At 41.8% G+C, this 20901-nt stretch overlaps 1 protein-coding gene across 6 annotated transcripts in view; it reads right to left on the bottom strand.

Annotated features, from left to right (window-relative positions):
• Positions 1 to 20901, bottom strand: part of Ccdc93 (coiled-coil domain containing 93) — an 86372-nt gene that overhangs the window by 11978 nt on the left and 53493 nt on the right. For all 6 annotated transcript variants that reach the window (XM_048810430.1, XM_048810432.1, XM_048810431.1 and 3 more), the window contains 10 exons: positions 19543 to 19605; positions 15946 to 16019; positions 14545 to 14626; positions 13602 to 13673; positions 12103 to 12156; positions 10472 to 10534; positions 10137 to 10245; positions 7961 to 8043; positions 5835 to 5872; positions 4269 to 4353 (listed from right to left, as the gene is read on the bottom strand). In XM_048810430.1, coding sequence (XP_048666387.1) covers positions 4269 to 4353; positions 5835 to 5872; positions 7961 to 8043; positions 10137 to 10245; positions 10472 to 10534; positions 12103 to 12156; positions 13602 to 13673; positions 14545 to 14626; positions 15946 to 16019; positions 19543 to 19605 — 723 coding nt within the window. The remainder of the gene's footprint in view (positions 1 to 4268; positions 4354 to 5834; positions 5873 to 7960; positions 8044 to 10136; positions 10246 to 10471; positions 10535 to 12102; positions 12157 to 13601; positions 13674 to 14544; positions 14627 to 15945; positions 16020 to 19542; positions 19606 to 20901) is intronic.

Here is a 20901-nt window from a genome sequence, read left to right as displayed (position 1 = left end):
TATATATATATATATAGTTTTTTCAGGTGGACACAATATCTTTATTTTATTTTTATGTGGTGCTGAGGATGCTGGGTTCAATCCTGCGCATGCCAGGCGACCGCGCTACCACTTGAACCACATCCCCAGCCAGCCATTTATTTATTTATTTATTTATTTTTTAGTTTTAGGTGGACACAATATCTTTATTTTGTTTTTATGTGGTGCTGAGAATCGAACCCAGTGCCTCATGCATGCTAGGCAAGCTCGCTACCACTTGAGCCACATCCCTAGCCCCTCATTTTTTTGTTACTACAAACTACTTCACAATAAATGGTGATTCTCAGCTGGGGGCTGTTTTGTCTGCAGTGGACATTAGGCAGTGTCTGGAACAGTCATGATTGTCATGACTGTGAGGTGGGAGTGTTGCTGGTACCACAGGTTGGAGGCCAGAGGCTACCAAGCATCACCAGACAGCTTCACAGCTAAGAAATGTCCTGCCCAGAATATTATTGTGTGAGGTTGAGAAACCTTGATTTAAATAACTGTCTGTTGCCAGGCATGGTAGTGCATGCGGGTAATCCCAGCAACTCAGGAGGCTGAAGCAGAAGAATCTTTGAAGCCAGCCTCAGCAATTTAGCAAGGGCCTAAGCAACTTGGTGAAACCCTGTCTCAAGAACAGAAACCGGGATGGTGGAGGATGGGAAAGGCAGCGNAAAAAAAAAAAAAAAAAAAAAAGAACAGAAACCGAACAATAACAACAACAAAACACAAAACAAAGGAAGAAAAAAAAAGGCTGGGAATGTGGCTCAGTGGCAAAAGCCCCCCAGGGTTCAATATCCAGCACCAAAACAAACAAACAAACAAACACACACACAATAAAATTGTGTATCTTCTTTTCTCTTGATGTAATTATTTCCATGCTACAATTGTATTTTAGAAAGTACACAATATTCCTGATCATTGTTCACTTACTGGTAGACTATGGAGTGTTTCCAAAATTTTGATCCTATACATTCAGGCTAGACTCTGATTTAAGGAGACTTTTCTAAGGGACCTAAAAAGCTTATTCATTCAATAAGTGCTTATTCATTCAATAAATGTCAACACCTACAGAACACCCAAATGTAGTGGTGAATGAGGAAAAGTCCCTGCTCTTAGACTGCACATTTTATAGACATCAAACAAGCACCCTAATAGACAAGTGTAAAATTTCTAGGAGTCCAGCAGTACTATGAAGAAAATGAAATAGGCTGGTGATGTAGTGGGTTGGGCACAGGACCTCTTCAGATTGGAATGTCAGAGGGCTGAGGATTTGATGGCACTGGAGCAGAACTGGCAGTGGTATGTGCTGCATTTTCTGAAGATAAACTTGGAGCACCAGTCAGTCAGGAAGTGAGGGCAGAGTTACGGTACACAGCCAGTGCTTTTTGAATGAAATCATGAGTGATGCTTTGCCTGGGCTTCACTGATGTGTGACCATGATTTTGGAAGAAATGTACAGTTATTAAACCCAAGATACAGGTGACCTTTATACAGCAGTTCTTTCTCCTCTTTCCACATCAACAACCACTGTTGACATTAAAGGTAAAATGTAAGCGGTGTTCCCAATACCTATCCCAATGCTGTTCAGGAGGCCCAGACAACATGCAGATTTGTTTTCCCCAGTTCAATCCTGACCCTGAATCAGCTTCGGAGTTCCAAGGCTCTTTGCCCACCTGATGTAACCTGCCCAGCCGGCTGCAATTCCCACTGCTACTCTTCCTTGCAGCCCATTTCCCCAAGCCGCCAGACACTTGACCTGCAGGGCTGAGTACAGCCTCATGGTCAGGTCCCTTCCTCAGCATTGTATGCAGCTAGCTCTAGCCTGGGCCTCTCCTGTTGGCTCAGTACTTGGGCAAAAAAATTTGGTTATGACCAATTGCAATTTGAGTGATGGAGACATAGCAGTTGAGTTCAATTATGAATTTATCCAGGATCTACTATGGAAAGTAGTGTGGCAAGCCAGAAAGGGAATGAGACTAAGGCCAGAAAAGCCTGGGTTCAAAGCCTAGCTTTGTCATTCACTGTGAATCAGGGCAGGCTACTTAACATTTCTGAATGACAGGTCCCCCTTAGCTGTAAAATGAGGATGTCACCCTGGTTGCAGGTTTTGTTATGAGGAATGCTTGGTGTTAAATGTTAAGTCAGTGATACATCTTTTGGTTCATGGCAGCTGCTCAACGAAGGCAGCTTTTCCTAACATTTAACTAGGATGCATGCGTCAGCAGGAAGAGTCCCCGCGCTCTCACCATCAGGAGCTGACTTCTACTTTTGAGTTTCATTTTCATACTGTCCTCAGCACCTTCTTGCTCACTCAAACCATTTCTACTCCTTACTTCTTCACACCCAGGCCAGGAACTCTGGAGTGCTTCTGCTGAACACCTGAAGTATTCCAGAGACCCAGAAATCTGACTTCCTCTGGGTAAGGTCAAAATGGCTGCCAACACGTGACTTTGTCTTTACTCAGAAGCCCTTAGATGGAACATAAACATCGGTTGCATCACACATACCCAGTGCTCGTCTATCTCCAGTAATGCCTGGACCCAGCCAGGTCTGGGGAATCTTTCTCCAGAGACTCAACTGCCACATGTTGAAAGCAAGACCCACCATGGGACATTACAGGGAGTGCTGCTTGTTGAGTTTATAAACAAATACACACAAACTGCTTTCACTTGGGGTGCCAATCAGTGTTCAAACCCCACCTGGAACCCTTTCTGAGTACTGTTTTTAGAGTCCACTGAATGAATTCACTTGTTCAGCAAATAGTTCCTGAGCACCCACCATGGGTCAGGTGCTTCATTAGCCCCTGAGGATACAGACATACAGCTTGCCCTGCCCTGGGTTCCCTTCACCTGCAAGCCCCACCAACTAGCAGCTTCCTTCACTGGCTAACACTGAGCTGGGGGAGAATGCAGAGAACTAAGGGGTCAAGCCAATTTCCTCCCCCAAGGATGAGGTTCCCAGTACACAGAAAGGGAAGCAAAAGGAAGAAAGAGCCCAATGCACTCCTGTTGTCCTTTACTGTAAGTGAGGGCAGCTCCATGAGAAGCAGCAGCGGGCTAGAAATGACCACCTCAATGAGATATGGGTTGCCACCAGTTTGGGGTGACCAGGCTCCATCCACTTTACACCCCAGATGGAGAAGGCATCTCATGCACACTTGCTACCTTGGTGAGGGCATGTGCACATGGCAAGTGCAAATGACATGTTTGCTGTTATTTCTGTGGCTGAATAGTGGAAGAAACCATGTCTCCTCAAAGTAATACCCTTTCCCCCTTGTTTGACGATATTTTGTTGACATTACTAAAGGGGAAATCAATGATGTTTTTCTACAGGGAAAGAGATATGGAGCACTTTTACCTTTAGCTCTTCCTAATGAGATAGGATTTCAGGCAGCTTCAATGTTTGCCATTTGAAAGTGGTTCCTTTATGATGACAGGACCCATACTCTCTGGAGCACTGTAACCCAGGATCCTGAGTGGAGATGAAGTCCCCACTAGATTCTACTACTGAATCTAAGGACCACTAGGATATCTTTTTTTACATGGTATTGAGAGCAAGAGGTACTAGTTAGGGTTCAATTGGGAATGTGGTCAAAACTGTAGCTATAAGTCTGCCCCCAGCTCAAGCAGTCAGCAAGTCCACTGTATTCCCAAAGTGGGGCCCTGTACATGGGACAAAAGGAGGGACACCTCTTGTTGCCCATGTACTGCAGGATTCTCTGAAAAGCTTTCTGGGGCTCTTGTGTCCCTTCTCAGTTATTCTGTTCTCTTCTGACTTTTGAGGTTCAATTTCTTCTTATTTTAGCAGAAACAAATTTAGAAATTATTTGCCTGTTTTTCATAGGGGGTTCTTATGCCCTTATGATCTGAGACTCCTAAGGAATGAATGTCTAGTGAAGCAAAGATCCAGTGAAGGGATCACTGAGCAAGAGGGAAAGTCTGTTGGGAAAAGGCGGTTTCCTCACCTCACAGTGGGCTAACACGAGGAATGCACTACGAGGGTTCTCAGGAGGATTAGTATAGTACTTGGCACACAGTAGGTGCTCAATAACTTGGAGATACTGCTTATAGCAGCACTTGGACCCCAGAGTGCAGGCACCCTGGGGGCAGGCCCTGCCTGCTGCACAATCAGATGCCTGCTGGGATTCCCTTGTGGAAGGAACGCCATCAGGATGGACAAAATACTTCCAGGACCTCCCCACTACCACCATGGAACTGCTGTGTGACAGTAAAGAAACCACTGACCTTCATTCTACTTTGCTTAATTCCTTCTACAATCTGTTCCATCTGACGTAAAAACTGGTCCCGGGCAGCAGGGAAGGCCATGGCTCTGAAAGAGAAACCAGGGGAGCTATGATCAGCACACAGAACTCTTGAGAAATTGTGGAGGGGACCATGGACTCAGCCCTGTACCCATATCATGCCCGAAGAGGCAACCTGGCCTTTTCAAGGCAGTTACGATTACACACCACAGAGAAATTCAGGACAATCATTCTGGTCTAATAACTGAATGTTAATCTTTTATTTCCCACAACATTTTTAATACATGTTTTGTTAAAGTAAAACATGACTAAATATTACAAGAGAGGAAGTCTGCTGGGAAAAGGCAGTTTTTTTACCTTGAATTGTGGCATGTACCATTGAATTTGATTTGGTTTATAAAAATCTGAGAATTGGGAGACAATTGGGATGGGGAGACATAACCAGGTGTTCCTAAAACCAGGGCTGAGAAACCTGGTCCTGTTGCTAGAAGCAGCAGCTAAATGGGTGGACTCCTGCTGTGCTAAGATATTTTTTCTCATCTTCAGCTCTACAGAAGGAAGAATACTAGGGGCATCAGAACACATCCAAGGACTGAGAATTATTCCAAAGGGTGGGCCTGACAGAGCAGAACTCTTCACAGACACCCTCAAACTGCAGGTTCTCTTAATTATCAGGAAAGAAAGATAAAGCACCATTTTTAGAAATGTCTTAAGACTGTGAGGTACTAACTGAATCTGAGTCTTATGAGGGATTTGTCATAGTTATTGTTTTTCTTTCTTTCTTTCTCTCATTCATTAGAAAAGAAGCATAAAATCTAGAGTCTGTAATTTATTAAGACCTCAGTATGGGCCCAGATAAGGGGGGCAGTAGAGTTTATGCTAGAGAGAAAGGAAGCCTGCTAAGTGGGGAGCAAGCTCTAGGCTGCCAGGACTGTCCACCCACTATCCTGGCAGGACTCACTCCCAGATTGTAGGCTTCCTTTCTCTCTAGCACAAACCTCTGCTGTCCCCCTCTTCTGTTTCAGGGTTGCTGTGGCCTAGGTATAGGTGGGCTTTGCATCTAATTTTTAGAGGAAAAAAAAATTCATATGTGAACAAAATGGTTTAGAGGATACACATTAACTTAAAAGAAAAAAATTACAAGATTTTAAAAATATTTAAAAATTATAGTTCTGTTATCTAAATTTTAAGGCATTTCTATGTGCTTAAGAATAAGTGGTATTAATCTCATCTTACCAAGATGAAACTAATATTCAAAAAATTATAGCAGCTAGGCCAAGTCAAATGATTTGAGAGTTAATTTTTTCCTAAGCTACTCTTTGGTGTTTTTAAAATGCACTCTAACATCATTATATTTTTGCAGGAACTCAAGGATAATGTGACCAATTATATCTGCTCTTAGCAGAAGAGGTGATAGAGTGAGAATCATATACCCAGCTTTAAGGCCTGCATGTACCGTTCTCAATCATACCATGACAATACAAGGTGAAAGCAATACAAACAGGAGGGCAGCCAGGGATTTATAGGAGGGAGGATGGACTGTACTTACTGGGAGAAGTTCTCATGAATTGAGTTCAGCAGGCTAATCTGGGAAGTTAAAAAAACAAGCTGTAAGTAGAAGACAAACAGATCCCTAAACTACCTTGATTACTGAAAGCTCTCCTCCTCTCCAAATGCTGCTTCTGAAAGGAACATATATCTTGTTTAAGTAGATTAAAGCAACAGATGAAAGAAAAAACAGAGTAATATGTTCTTAGTCCTATAGTTTTTCTCAGGGAATCCACCTCTGTCTATTCATAGAAAACTTTTCTTCATGCGATACATTCCCATAGAAATGTAGGATGAGGGCTCTTTGAAGGGCCCTAAATACCAGCTGAGAAAGCATATAACTAATATGAGGGCTCTTTGGGCAAGATTCTACCACACCTGCTTCGATCTTGCTAGTGACTGCACTTTCTCTTCAGGGCTATCAATGCAGGGGTGTCAGCTGGAATCCTGACTGAAAGCACAGGACACACCTTACTGCCCTTCCCTGAATCTTCTTGCCTACATGCCCAGTTGGTGGGTGGCTCTAAGGGCCTCTGAAGGAATGCTTCCTTAATGGTTCCATTCCCGTGGAAACTGCCTAAGTCTCTACAATAGCACCCTTGACTTGCCTCAGGACTACAGTCCTGGGAATAGCCAGGCCTGGAGTCTAACAACCTATGTTCTCTTTTGGCTGTATGCTCACTCAAACTATGGGCTTGGGACTAAGTAATGAACATATTTGGACTTCCAGTTCATAATCTGAAATGCGGAAATGATATTCTTGTCTTTAATGCTCCAAAGAGAAGTTTTCTAAAATATCACAGGCATAAGTCCATTTGGAATAAAACATAATTATTCAAATGCAAAATTTTAACTGTGTTAATTTGGCTTTGAATTAGAAAGTCTAGCCTCTCCCAGCAAGTCAAAAAAGTCCAAGTTCAAAAAAGAAATGCAACAACTTTAAACACTGAGGGTTCATGGCCTTCTGAGAAGGGGCTGAATTATCCTTCAGTTAGAGTTGGCAAGTCTTCCCTATAGTCAGGGCCTGGGCAGAGCTCTGCCCGATGACTGACTCAAATCTCACCAAATTCACTCATTTATTTAAAAATGTTAGATTCCTGTCACTGTGTAAAGGTGTGGATACAGAGAAATAAATTTCAACCCCTTATCAAGTAGTGAGTTTGTCTGATTTGACTGAAAATATGCAACGAAAGTAACAAAAATTAGATGCCTTGATTTGACTTTAGATGATACATCATATTACTCTTATTAAAGTTCTTATAAAAGTTCTAATTAGTTGCAGGTCAAAAGGTGATAATAAAAACAAGTTCTGTAAGCCCCATTGTGAGGGTGGGTAGAAACTAGTATGCACTAAGAATCCACTGTATGAAAGGAGCTTATACTTTCTCATACTTTATTGATCATAATCATCATCAGAATCAGATGTGAGGTGAGGTGAATGAGGACAAACTAAAGCTCAAAAATGACTTGAAATCCTGTGCTCTCTTCACTACACTGTGCTGTTGTCAAGACTGGGGCTGTTCTTTTATCTAAATTCAGGTGCACATCCTACCCCAATCATCTGATGTACAGGGTATGTATGTGTGTGCGTGCGTGCACACGTGCATGCAGGGGGTGGGGGCGGGAGCTGAATCATAGTAGGAGAGTCAGAGATTAAGATGGCGAGGGAGGCATGCCTATGTTAACTTTTTGCTCCTGTTTCAAATTTTCATTTCTCTTAATTCAGAGGAATGCCTGCCAGTGATGAATAAAGAGCTACTTTCTGAGCTACTTTCTTCACGTAAGCTTGAACAAGGCCACCTACTATCCCCAGCTGGTGCCTCCCTTCCTCAACACTTTTTCCCCAGCTTCAGAGCTTGCACTTTACTTCTTTTCATGATGGTGTTTCTCATGGGGCACTACAGAATGGTTGTCCACCAGCCTCAATTCATGGCAGATGATGAACTAACTCCCAAGGAATCCTACCCTTTCTGGAGATGAATCCCAGCCCTGGACATACAGTAGGTGCTCTTTCTACTTAAATTGAATGAACCCATCCCAGGCATCAAGTTCATTTTAACTTCCTGGAGTAAACTACATTGTTAGCTACTTACTAGATTAAGTTATTTTCTTTTTAAAGGTTCTTACCTCCTTTTCCAAATAAACCTTTTTATCATCCAGGGTATTATACAAAGTGAAGAACTGCTTGGTTTCTTTGTGCACTGCTGAAACTGTAAATACAAAGAAATTAGCACATGAGTAGTAACACATATCAAGTTGAACTAAACATTCATTCCCAGAGGAAGCACACTGCCAGGACTCAGGCCTTCCAGGGCTGGGAGCTCACTCTCTAATGAAGCCCCCAAAATGTGCAAACTCAATCACCTTGGAAATGTTAAAAAAAAAAAAAAAAAGTCACAGAAATGAGAATGTCTGTAGGTGGGACCCAGGTCATCCAATAACACATTACAACTAAAGTTGCAAATCACTGCCACAAATTAACAAGGCCTCCTTCTCCCCATCTTGCTCAAGAACAGGTGTAGGTTGAAAATATCTGATGATTAAAAGTAGATATAGATTTTTTTTTTTTTTTGGTACTGCTTGAAAAATGGCTTTGGTGTAAACATGCCTTTAACAAATTACTTCAGGGTAAGAAATTTACTCTGAAATATACAGATGCAAGGCATTATTGTTAAAAGCTTCTGAGCAGACAAAGGAAAAGATCTAAAGATAAACCTATTTTCTGTTAAAAACTGTCATTCATGATATCCACCTCTGATCATCTGAGTCAATCTGAGGACTGGCTGAAAGCTCAGATTGGTGGGCTGGGATGTGGAGAGGAGCACGACCTGGACTTCTCAAGCAAAGACTATGGGCTCGAGCTTGAACCAGGGAGGTGCTGAAAAGCCCTGGCCTTGAGGCAAACTCTTAGATGGACTTTGAAATGCCAAGTGGAAACGCCAGGAAAGTGACATTATGGATTTAGGGAATGGTTTACAGGCCAAGATGCAGATGTGCTAGAGAGGTTGGGCATGGGTGACTGTAGGAGGAAGCCCAGAAGATGTGGCACTTTGAACAGTCTATCAAGGATTTTGAAAATTATCCAGTAAGTTATGGAACTTATTAAATACTAAAGTTTTTGAGCAAGGGTATATGACCAACTTTCTGTTTGAGAAAGACTACTCAGGCAAGAGTTTAGTGAGAGGATTCGACTCTGGGCAGAGATGCCAGGAGGCTGCAGCAGCAATCTGAAAGAAACGAAATTGAAAGTTAATAAGAAATAGAACTGATGAGCAGCAGGAGTTAGAACTGAGTGGACCCAGTTCAGCTAAAGGAAACAGGATAAGGAGGCTGAATTCAGTTTTCTACCTGTTGGGTTTTGGGTATAAGGAACACATGGAAAGAGGGAAGGCTAGAGAAATAGTTAGTTCTTGCCTAGGGTGGGGAGTGGGGGACTGGGGACAGGCTTATAGGGACTGACTTGGATCCTGAAGGATTTTCCCTAACAGAAGGGAAGGGATCCTGGTCCATGTAATTGGAGGAGTCAGAGATAAGATACCAAAACTCTGGGTATGCACAGAGGCAGTGTGTGGGCTAGTGAGGGTCCAGATCAAGAAATGCCTCTAGGTAGGTCACTCATACTGTGGAGGACCTATCCCAGGTACAAGAAGGAAATCTGCTTTATTCAGAAGGCCTGGGGGAGCTCCTGAATATTTGTCAGCAGAGAGAAAAGCAATTTTATTAGATGAGACCTAAGAGACTTGGAAAAGCCACTACAGTACAGCTAATGGTCATTTATGTAAGATATTATGCAAGCAAGAACATAAGGCAGGAGAGGTGGGCACAAAAAGACAATGGCAACTTTAAGGCCATTCTGAGCCTAACAAGATGGAGACACTCATTCAGGCTCAGGAGAATGCTCTGGGATTACTGGGTGAAGATGATGGTATTAAAGTTAAGACCACATCAACAAGAGAGTCTGCAGAGAATAATGAGTGAGGACCCATCCAGACATCATCAGGGTCATAATGTTCCACATGAAATTGGAAAGTGGGAGCTCAGGGGAAGATCACATGGCTGACCAGAATGAGGGCTAGTTTAAAGCATTACTCTAAGAGCTCAACTGGTAAAGAATCTGTCTACAGAGAGCACCACAGTGTTCCTCCTAGAATCGTGAGTGCCTGATGACAAAGTGAAGCCCTTCCTGGAGTGACATTTGTAGACTGTGCTCTGGAGTCCCCTCTGCCATGCTAAAGTCAGACACAGCCTCTTGCCTATTGGCCCTCCCCAACCTCGGGAGCTTGTAAATGGCTGATGCACCTACTTTGGCGGTAGAGTTCAATAAATCTCTTTTGATACTGTATTAGCTCAGCTCGGCTGGGCACTTCATCAATCTTGCGATGCAAAATTGCTATTTCACGATTTCGTCGAGCCTAAATATAAAAGGGAGAGGAAAATAACAATATTTGAATAAAGGCATTATATATTCTCTAGGGGCCAAAATATTGTCTCCATTCTGGAAAGAAAGAGGACTGGTACACAGCAGCCTTATAACTTGGTCTCTCTAGTTCTTACACATTGAGACTTTAGAGTTCTGCAGGAGGACATTCATACCTATTTAGACCTATCTGTGTATTGTCAGTTCTTGATTTTACTTACCTGTAGTAAACGGATCTTGTAAAGTTTCTCTTTCTCCATATTGTATCGTCTGTCTAGGTCTTCCTAAAAATTGAAAAAGGCTACAATTATGTAGGAATAGAAAACTATTTTTTTTTTTTTTGGTACCAGGGATTATTTATCAGGCATCCTTAACCACTGAGCTATATCCCAGTTCTTTTTATTTTGAGACAGGGTCTTGCTAAGTTGCTGAGGTTGGCTTTGAATTTGAAATCCTACTACCTCAGTCTCCCAAGTCACTGGGATTACAGATATGTGCCACTGTGCCTAACAAAACTTTCATTCTTTGAGTCTTTGTAGGCTGAATATGTATCTCCTCCATCTTGAACCCTCAAATTTTTCTCAAAAGGTGGAGTGTAAGGTACAAGTCCTACTGCATGTGAGATTCTAGAGCTTTTTATACTGTCTCTTCCTTCACTAAGGATCCAATGTTTTTAGTGAAGTCCTTCCCCCATACCTCAAAAAATACTATGAGGAGGAAAAGGTGAATCCTTATAGATATGGCGTGTGTTTGGAGATAGTGCTAGTTTTCTGTTTTTACTTACAACTAAGATGTCCAATATGATAGCCACTAGCCACATGTGACTATTTATATTAACATGAACTAAAACTTCAGTTTCCCTGTTGTAATAGTCATATTTCAAGCATTCAGCAGCCACAGGTGGCTACTATATTGGAGGGCAGATACAGAACATTTCTATGATTATGGAAAGTTATTTTGGATAACTCTGAGAACGGGGAGATATTAGCACTGCATGGAACTGAGGCAGACATGGTTGGATGGTTTATTACATCAAAGTTACAAAAGGGGTCAAAGGTATCCCCTCCCCCAGCACATGTGCATCAGCGTGTACAAGCATGGATGGAGACACACACACAACCCCCTCTCTCCTCCTCAGGGCTCATTTTTAGGCAACTTTCAACAGTTTCCCTAGAGTTCTAAGCCTATTCTCCTCGCAGGTTATAAAGAGAAGCCCCTTAAAGAAGAACATGAAGAGTTTCCCCACTTTTCCTTTCCTCTTTCTCCTGTAATTGCACTGAAGTGCTGGGAGCTCTGGTTTAACTCAGAATAGAGGTAAGCAAACTATAGCCTGTGAGCTAAATCCAACAACTTTTGGGGCAAATATGCCTTTCTACCTATTTTTGGTAAATGCAGTTTTACTGGAATACAGTCATGTCCATTCATTGACATAGTGACTAGGGCTATTATAGCACAGTTGGCCCACAAGGCTGAAAATGTCTACTATTTGGCCCTTTATAGAAATAGTCTACAGACCTTGCTATGTAGTCCAATAGAGAGAGCTTTTCCCCTCCCGGTAGAGCCCCCAAGCTGTGACAAGCATAAGCCTCCCTACTTCTCAAATGAGATGCCAGTGCGAAGACAAAATGCTTGCACACTGGCCTGGGACAAAACTCTCTGGAATGGTAACCTTCAGGGCTGTCCCTTAGGAGTCAGGTGTGTGAAACAGTACAATGCCCTGAAGGCCCAAGAGACAAGAAGTTGGCTCTAGAGACCATTAAAGAAGGCATGAGAAATTGCTGAGAGAGAAGGGAAAGCTGGGTCACTACACCTTGTGAGGCAGTACCAGTCCTGAGAATGGGCAGGTACTTACATCATGAGTCATCCCAGAGGTCAGGGTTTCATGTGGCTCTCCACTGGAGAGGTTCTGAAAGGATGAAAACACAATAACTACTTTTTTAAGTAGGGAGAATGGGAGAGCTGAGGGTCTAAAAGGAGGAAGGGGGTGAGAGATGTGGAATGCCCATCCAGCTGAGAAGTGTGTTGATGTACACTGAGCATCATTTGGAGAAAGAGTAGAAAGCGAACAGCCTGTATGTGAGCCCCAGATTTTAAATTATTCTTAAATGTCTATCAGTTACACCCTAACATGCAAAACAGTAACTGCTTTTGAACGTAAGAATCTCTTTAACAAGATTATTGCAAATGGAAATGTGACCTTGAGGGTCTGTCATCTGGGAAGCTCAGATACTGGCAGAGGTGGTGATTTATATCTCAGAGGCTCAAAGTTTGAGAAACAATTGGCAAGGTAGGCTAGGTGGTGATGGTCCCAGGACATGGATGAATCCTTGGCTCTGTTGTTCACCCATATCAGTCCCTGCAGATGTGAAGTCATGTGGCCTGGCTGAAATGAATGAGGAGGCACCTCGAAGACCAGGGCCCCTGTGGGTGGAGACTGTGGGGCCCAGATGGGGCACATGGACCCTGGTACTGGCTTGAACAATTCTCTTCCCCTACCTAAGCCTCATGTTCTCCTTTATATAAGGGTGAGAGAAGGTATAGTTGATGGGCTCTATGACCCACCTAGTTCTTACATCCTAGGCACGGGGTCCCTCAGAAATGAACTCTGAATGAAGTGTGACAAAGGAAAACAAAATTGAAGGGATCCCTACAATCTTATTTGGTGGAAGAAATAGACTTCATTTTCTTTTGTGCTTTGTCTTTTTATTATTCTTTATTTATTTACAATGTAACTCTCTACCCAGGCCTGCTGTTTCTATGCATGCTGGCTTTGTAGACATTCATGTCACTCATCTGTCTAGACACACACTTCATTTTCTTTTCTCTATTTTTTAACTTAACATTTAATGGACATCCACGCTAGGTCCCTGGAAGAGCAAGTCTCCTGTTCAGAGATGCAACTGATGTTCCTAAAGCCAAAATGTTCCTGTAGTCCTGGGGCTCTAACACAAAACCCAGCACTGCTCTCCTCTTTCATGTTTGTGGCAACATATCCCCAGCAGGACTAGAGAAGGGTAAATGGGTAAACTAAAAGACATTTTGAAGAGTAAGGAAGACATTTTGAAGTAGGAAACAGAGCTTAAACACTTCCTAATCTAAGGCAAAGGACATAATTCTGTGATCTGGTAATTCATGCCTATTGCTCCTTTCACAGAAGGAAGAGAAGAAAGAAGGATAGAAATCTAAGAAAACTGCAGGAGGAAAGCAGTTGAGAAACGTGTATTTATTGGTCTAAGTGAAATAATCCAGCAGTCCTTTTTAGCGCCAGACTATCTGGTGGGCTGGTCCTCTAGAGACACTCCCCACAGAGGCCATACCAGCAGCTGTCTTGAGGACTAACCAAGTCCTTACCTTTCCGCTTCCACCTGGTGTTCTCTCAGCTTTCAGGTTTTCGATTTCCTGCTGAAGCCGCGTCATCTCTTCCTTTAAAAGTAACATATTTACAAAACTCAGACAAGCTAACAACTGGATGCAATTATTTAACTACTACTTGATCCAGAAGACTTATTTTCACAATTGAGAACTACCCGCTCTGATCTCCAAATTTCAGCCTGGGAAAGTCCCCCCATTCCCCTAGCAATTGTGTGGAAGCTGTCCTTCAGTCTAAAGGGGCCTGTCATTGCAAAGGACAGGTTAGGTTTATAGGGAAATCACTGGGAAATGAAATCAATGAGTGGCTCAGAACTTGGTTCCAATCAGGCTGCTCTGCTTCCTTTCTCCAGCAGGCTTCAGTTTCACTCAGCTGTCTATCACCTAGGACCCTGTTTCACCAAATCCTTCTTTTATTTGCTCATCTTGCCTGGCCCTTAAGATCCAGCTTCCTGATGATTCCTGGATGGGCTTGCCTCTCCTTCCCTGGTGCTCACAGAACTTGCCGGGCCTTATTTCCTGTTTCCTGCTGAAGTCATCTGTGTACACATCACCCCCACTACTAGACTGGAAGTGCCCAGATGGCAGAAACTCAGGCTTCTACATATGCTATATAGACATCCAGGTTTGAAAGGATAGCCCTGGCTTTGTATGATGCTATTACCTTCACAAAAGCCATCTGTCAACAAAATATATTTTTTAAAGACCATTTTAAGATATTTCTTTCCCAGACATTAGATAACATTGTTTGTTGGATACCCTCACTTGGAGGTCTCACTCTGGTACCCTCAGGTGACTGGTATATAACTGCTTGATGAATCTGCTTTTGTACTCTGCACTGGATAGAATGCCCCATGGCACAGGGGAGGTAAGTCAAGAGCCTTTACAAGAGTCCTGGTTTGTTTGCCAATGGCAAACAACTTACTCGGCAATGTGCTTTAAACTCCTGTTCTTGACTTTTCAGATTTTCATTCATGGCTACAAGTGCTCTCAAGTTGTGCAGAATACTGAAAAGAAAAGACCAAAAAATGACATATGGTAGGCCATTATGATTTTATAAATCATAGCTAAAACAAGAGCCCCACTAGAAAGGACTCCATTTTTAATTTCCCTTTGTGTCTTCCAAGAGAGTCTAATGGGTACTCCACAAATGGTAATGACATTCATTTAAGTGACATTATTATTCATTTATATGCCCAAGACTATAGGCTGATCCAAATAAACATTACATATTCTAGAACTAAAATGTCAACTGTAGAAACATCAGTAAGTTTCAATAGTACTGGATATATTAATGATACCAATTATTCAGCTACACTCAGGGCATAAACAGTATTGAAAACCATTTTTAATAACCATTCTGGAAAGGAAACAAGCTGCTTAGGGCCATTAAAAAAAGGGACTAATTTGAAAATAAAAATGTTAAATGCCTAATAGCACTTTGCTCCTTATCATGAAAGAAAGGTTTCTAATTACAGAACCAAGTGGGCTGTGGGTACTTTTTGTTAAAAATGTCCATCACACTAGAACATCTCATCCTGTGCCTGAAACTTTTTATGATTTCACAATTTCACTGGAATGGGCAACACCTAGTAGATTTTACACCCAAACAGTCTGGAGCTAAATCAGATGTTAAGTGCTTCCTTCTTTCTAAACTGTAATTAATTTTACATGGAGAAAAATAAAATTATAGCATCTTGGTTGTTGCAAAAAGATCACATCTTTTCTCCCAAGGACACATGGCTAAAATGTGTGCTGTTAAAAATATGGTAATAATAGATGGCTCTAAGGAGAACTGGGCTGGGGACAGAAGCCAAAAAAGAATTTTCCCTATAGGCTTTTTTATACTATGAAAATATATTGTTTTCAGCTGGGCACAGTGGCTCACACCTGTAATCCCAGAGACTTGGAGAATCCCAAGTTTGAGGACAGCCTCAGCAACTTAGCAAGATCCTGTCTTGGGGAAAAAAAAGGGATGGGGTGAGGTGGGGTGGGGATAAAGTACCCCTGTGTGCAATTAAAAAAAAATACTGTTTTAAAAACAAACAAAAAACAAAACAAAAATACCTTTGCTGCTTCTGACTATAAGGAGAACTGGGAGAAAGGTGGGTAACTCAGTGCAGTCCGGAGCATATGGCAGCAAGTGCCCAGCAGCAGTCACCTGGTTTTGGATGGGCACCCTTTCTATGATGATATTAACTGACCGGCATTGGGCTAGAAGTCATGACCTCTGGCTATTTTGTCTTGTGTGCAAACAAATTAAGCCTCCAGGTACTGGAAGTTACTTTCTTCAAAGAAAAAATAAATGTATGCTGAGAGCTCTCACCTTGGATCAGCTTTGGATTCTATCTTCTCAAGGGCTGCTTGCTCTTTGTCCAGTTTCTCACTGTGACTTTTCAGCTGCAAGAAAAAATGGAGGCAACATTGCTAGGGACTTGGTAGTAGAGGGGAAAGCGTTTCTGTTTTCCTTCCCCTGGCTCACACTTGAATCCCACTTCTGATAGGTGGCCTGAGCCCACTGGATTTGGTTGCTCATTTAGAAGCAAGGTGGACCAGAGAAAGGGGATAGGGGTGAAGAAAAGCATGGAAAGGCCAAATCAGATTTTGATCTTCTGGCAAAAGAAACTTTGGCCATGGCTTCAAAGCAGCATCAAATGGATGGAAAGTTGAATTAATGCTGACAGAAGATGCCTTATGGTAGCAAGGAGGAAAGAAAAAGAGTGGCTAAAAGAGGGAGACCTGGATTTAAATCTCAGAATGCCAGTCTTGCTAGAGTTTTAACAACCTAGTCTATTGAACAGTTTTACTTCCTTTTTCTGAATCAGATGAGGGAAATTTTAAAGCAACTCAGATTTGAATGAATAAAGTGTTCAGTAATATCATACAACAGAACACATCACAGATATTTAAATAGCAAGTAAAGTAGCTTCCAGTGATTTCTAATATCTAGTGTGAGATAGCTAACAGGTACAAAATTATGAGTATGGCAAGCTTCTAGTACGTACAAAGGGATGAATACCTTAAATGTGTGCATATATGAAGAATATACACATGACTGCTTTTATAGTCATAATATTTCCTAAAAGATTCAATAGAAATTGGTTATATGGATTGTCAGGAGGGGGTAAACAGATGGCCTGGTTACAGAAATACATTCTGTGCTTTTTGAATTTTGAACCAGGTGAATTATTATTTTTTTTTAAAAAAAGAAAGTTTCCAAGAGTTCTGGCAGAAAATGGCAGAAGTTGTAGCAACTCTTTCTTGCCCCAATTCCCCCCGCCCCCCGCCAAATCCAGACTCTTATTAGTCCATTTATGGACTAATCTTAATGGACAAGAAATGGCAAGCGGAATGGATGAAGAGGTCAGTTGTGTGGAGTCAACAGACACAGAAAGGACCAACTTGCAGGATTGGGTTTCTGTGTTGCAATAGCTAGGTGGGCAAAGCAATAAAGCCTGTCTTCCATAAATATAAGAGGAAGGTACATGAGTCTCAGATGCAGAACAGGGTTTCAGAGTTGGGAACAGTCAGTAGAAATTTCGGGATTTCTCTGATCCTGAATATTAGTTACCACTGGCTGATCCCACCAAATAGAAGGCATCACTCTTCAGAATAACACATGAAGTATGCTTCATAAAACAGATACTGCATCCACAGAAATGGTGAAAGGAAATTTGAACACTAAATATGAAAACATAGCCCATAGTCATCAAACATTAGAAGATAAACCCATAAAAAATGTACAGATTCAATATGTGAATTCTGAATAGAGAAAAAGTTTCAAGACAACCAATGCCCTTAGCGATACAAGAGGATATTGCATGTGTTGAAAAGAATCAACCTTACACATAGAAAATTAAAGTTGTACTAGTGATTGGACAGGTAGACCCAGGCCCATGCTGCAGACAAGAGCCAGCAGTCTCCTGGCCTCTCTGAGGCAGCCATGCACCTCCCAATAGGTGTCACTTGCTGCTGCCACCCCTCTTCTGCCTTTCGTGCCTGCTTCACCATTCCTAAGTATCGCAGAAAGACAAGTCTTCTTGGTTTTCAGTGCCATTAGGTTATCATGGAAGGGAAGGTTTTGCTGAAAAGGTAAAAGCTAGGAACCCTGGCATGAAAGGGTTCAGAGTGCTCACTCTGCCCAGCCCGACTTGAACGGAAGATAATCAGGCACAGAGATGAAGGACATTATTTATTCGTAGGACAACAAATTAAATTTCCTTATTAAGTTGTTAAGCACTAGGTTTTGCCTGGTTTCCCATTTTTCTACATGGGATTTAATTTTGTCCTACTAGATAGTAAGCTTTCTGAAAGGGCTTTGATTCCAGACAGCCATCATTTGAATGCTGGCATCCTACTGTATAGCCTTTGGCAAGTGATTTAGCCTCTCTATCCTAGTTTCCCCATCTGCAAAACAGGGAAAAGAAGAGTATGCTGTTAGGGTCACTGTGAAGATTTAACGGACAAATACAAGTGATGGGCCCAGCACATGGTGATGCTGGCTGTTATTCTTTGAGGAAAGTAATACTTCCCCTTATTATTGACTTGGGTCAACTCTTTCCGTATTTCTTGCCTAGGAAAAAAGCTCAATCAATGCTTGATTTAGTATTTAGTACAAAAAGGCAGTTTACAACCACTTAGAATTTATATTCTAAGACATGTCTTAAAAATTGATATCAATATGTTTTGCCTTCAGTTTTTTTTCAGATTGTTATACAAAGATTGATCCATGACTTGGCAAACTTCAGGCCAGGGATTCTGCAACATTAAAAAGTAACAGAGCAGCAGGGATTCCACCCCCAGGCACTTTGTATCTTATCTGTTAGGAATGCAGTCACAGAACTGTGTAAAGGAAGCTCAGTTGTCCAAATGCAACACAGCGTCTTTAGAGAAAAGGAAAAAAAATTTTATTCTAATGGCCATCTTCACCCCTGTCCTTTTCAAACATTCAGACAATAACCAAAGAGACCAGTCCTGGTCACAAATGAAAAGCTCTGTCAGATTTACAGCAAGATGGTGAAAAACTGCTGCATATTGCCACAAAAATAAGAATTTTAAATCAGCAGATTTTATGTGAAACTTTAGGAACTGTCTTGATTTCAGAGATGTTGTACATGGTCCCAGCTTCCAAGTGACCCAGACAGCAACAGGTAGAGATGTTACAGTGAGGCCCTCTCAGAGGACAACCACAGTCTCAGCACCAAAGTCACCACAAAGAAAGCTTTTCAGATTCAGATGAAGACAGTCTTCTGTGGAAATATGAGGGACAGAAATATCTAAATGCTCCTCATGACAGAGGTGGCGGCAGAGGCATCTGTTCCTTGCCTGGTTTCCTAGGCAATCACCAGTGGGAGGAGAGCAGCACTGGGATGCTGATGTGAGATGGCGCGCTCCCAGCCTGAACTGGAAAGTGAATCCCACAGCTCAAAGACACCCACACACCTCCTCCCTGACCTGCATCCCCTCTCCTTCCCCATTGCACCTGGGAGACAACTGGTATTCCTGAACAGCAGTTTATATCACTTTGAGGTTCTCTCTTTTAAGAGAGACCTTCTTGCTCTTAAGGATTTCAGTCCTCTGGAGCTGCTTTGTAACTTGTTGCTTGAGGAATAGGGGCCACTGGCTGTGAGAGACCCTGCAAGTTCTTCTCTGTGCCCTCTTGCCTATCTAACCAGCTCTCCTCAAGGAGTCTCTATTGACTCTCAGTTCAGACACCTCTCCTACCAAGACCACTGATGGTTTAGAACACGGCAGTGTGGACAAACTGATGGCATGGGTCACATACACCATGTGTCCTGAGGTGGACTGAACCATAAGGACAGGACTGTACTCCCATTAGGCTGATGAAACACAAGTTCCCCCACAAGTGCTGGATAAAAGTGACTCTTGACAGAGGCCCAAGGAGGAAGAAGGACCTGCTTACCTCTGTTAGGGTTTTCTTTGTTTCATTATATCTGGCTTGTAAGTTGGTATGACTTGATTGCAGCTATAAAGGAAAGATAAAAGATGTTTACTTTCATTTGATCCTTACAGCAATACACATGTGGATACTATCCCCCATTTCATAGATGAGAAAATGGAAGTTCAGAAATATTTAAACTGAGAAAATATAGGAATTTTAGAAGAGTTGCCAGGAACGCATGAAAAAATATCCTTATATTTAATTAGCACCAGGTATGTGTCAGACCCTCTACTAGGTACTCTGCATAAATCCTTACATTCAATGGATAAGATATTATACTTATTTTATAGGCAAGGAAATAAAAACAGAAAGGCTAAGTTACTTAACTAAAGTTCTCAGAGCTGACAAATGATAAAGCCAAGTTTCAAATTCAAGTCTATCTGACTTGTCTATGGCTATAATCAATTCCGATAACCAACCTGCCTACTTACAGACTACAAACTATGTTTCAGCACACAGGATTCCAGAACAGAGTGTAACCAGTTGGCAAATAATGCCAGATAAAAGAAAGGATTCAGGACTTTAATACTTAGAGAAATAAAACTAATTATCTTTACTGTTATAAACTCGTATCTTGAAAACGTTAATTCTTTCTTCCTGATTCCTCACTCAGTAGACCAATTACATGGTCAGGGTTATTGCACACACCAGTCTTCTTTAATATCAACTGGAGAATACCAATTTTTGTTCTTTATTAAAAAGTCTTATATGTTAGGTAGTATGTCTGAAAAACAATAGGTTCTTGGTAAACACAGGATCTGAACCAACTGTAAAACAGACACAAAAGTCAGGGAGGATTGGCCTCTCAGCTGAACTGAGAATGAGTCCAGACTGCCATTTGGAACAAGTTTAGCATTCTTTTTCAAGTTCTGGCAGGAAGGAGAAGTAAGTGTTCACCTCTGTGGAGATGTTCCTGTGGGTCTAGAATAACCTTTAAACTATCCTCTTTCAATAATAAAGAAGTTCCATCCTTCATTCCTGTTCATCCAGAGTCTGTGACAAGTTCCTTTTGAACCAATCACTTTTATGTTCTTATCAATGGCAAGGATCAGGAGTAGAGATGACAGTCTTCACTAAGAACTACTGCAATGTCTAAATAAATGACTGAACACAAACCAAATAACAGCAAAACGATGTATCCTTCTTTCCTTATGATCCAGAGAGTGGGTAAAATCAACACCTTATTTAAAAAAAATGACTGGGCAAGACCAATGAATATGTGAAATTTGCAAGAATAAAAACAAGCAAGCTCAAAATGCCAACTGGTATCCATTTTTGAAAAATCAACTATTATAGGAATTTCTCATCAACTGTTTTACA

This window comes from Marmota marmota, unplaced genomic scaffold (genome assembly GCF_001458135.2).
Source record: "Marmota marmota marmota unplaced genomic scaffold, marMar, whole genome shotgun sequence".
Taxonomy (NCBI): domain Eukaryota; kingdom Metazoa; phylum Chordata; class Mammalia; order Rodentia; family Sciuridae; genus Marmota; species Marmota marmota.
Note: the sequence above shows the minus strand (reverse complement) of the source record. Positions and strands in the feature narration are given on the sequence as shown.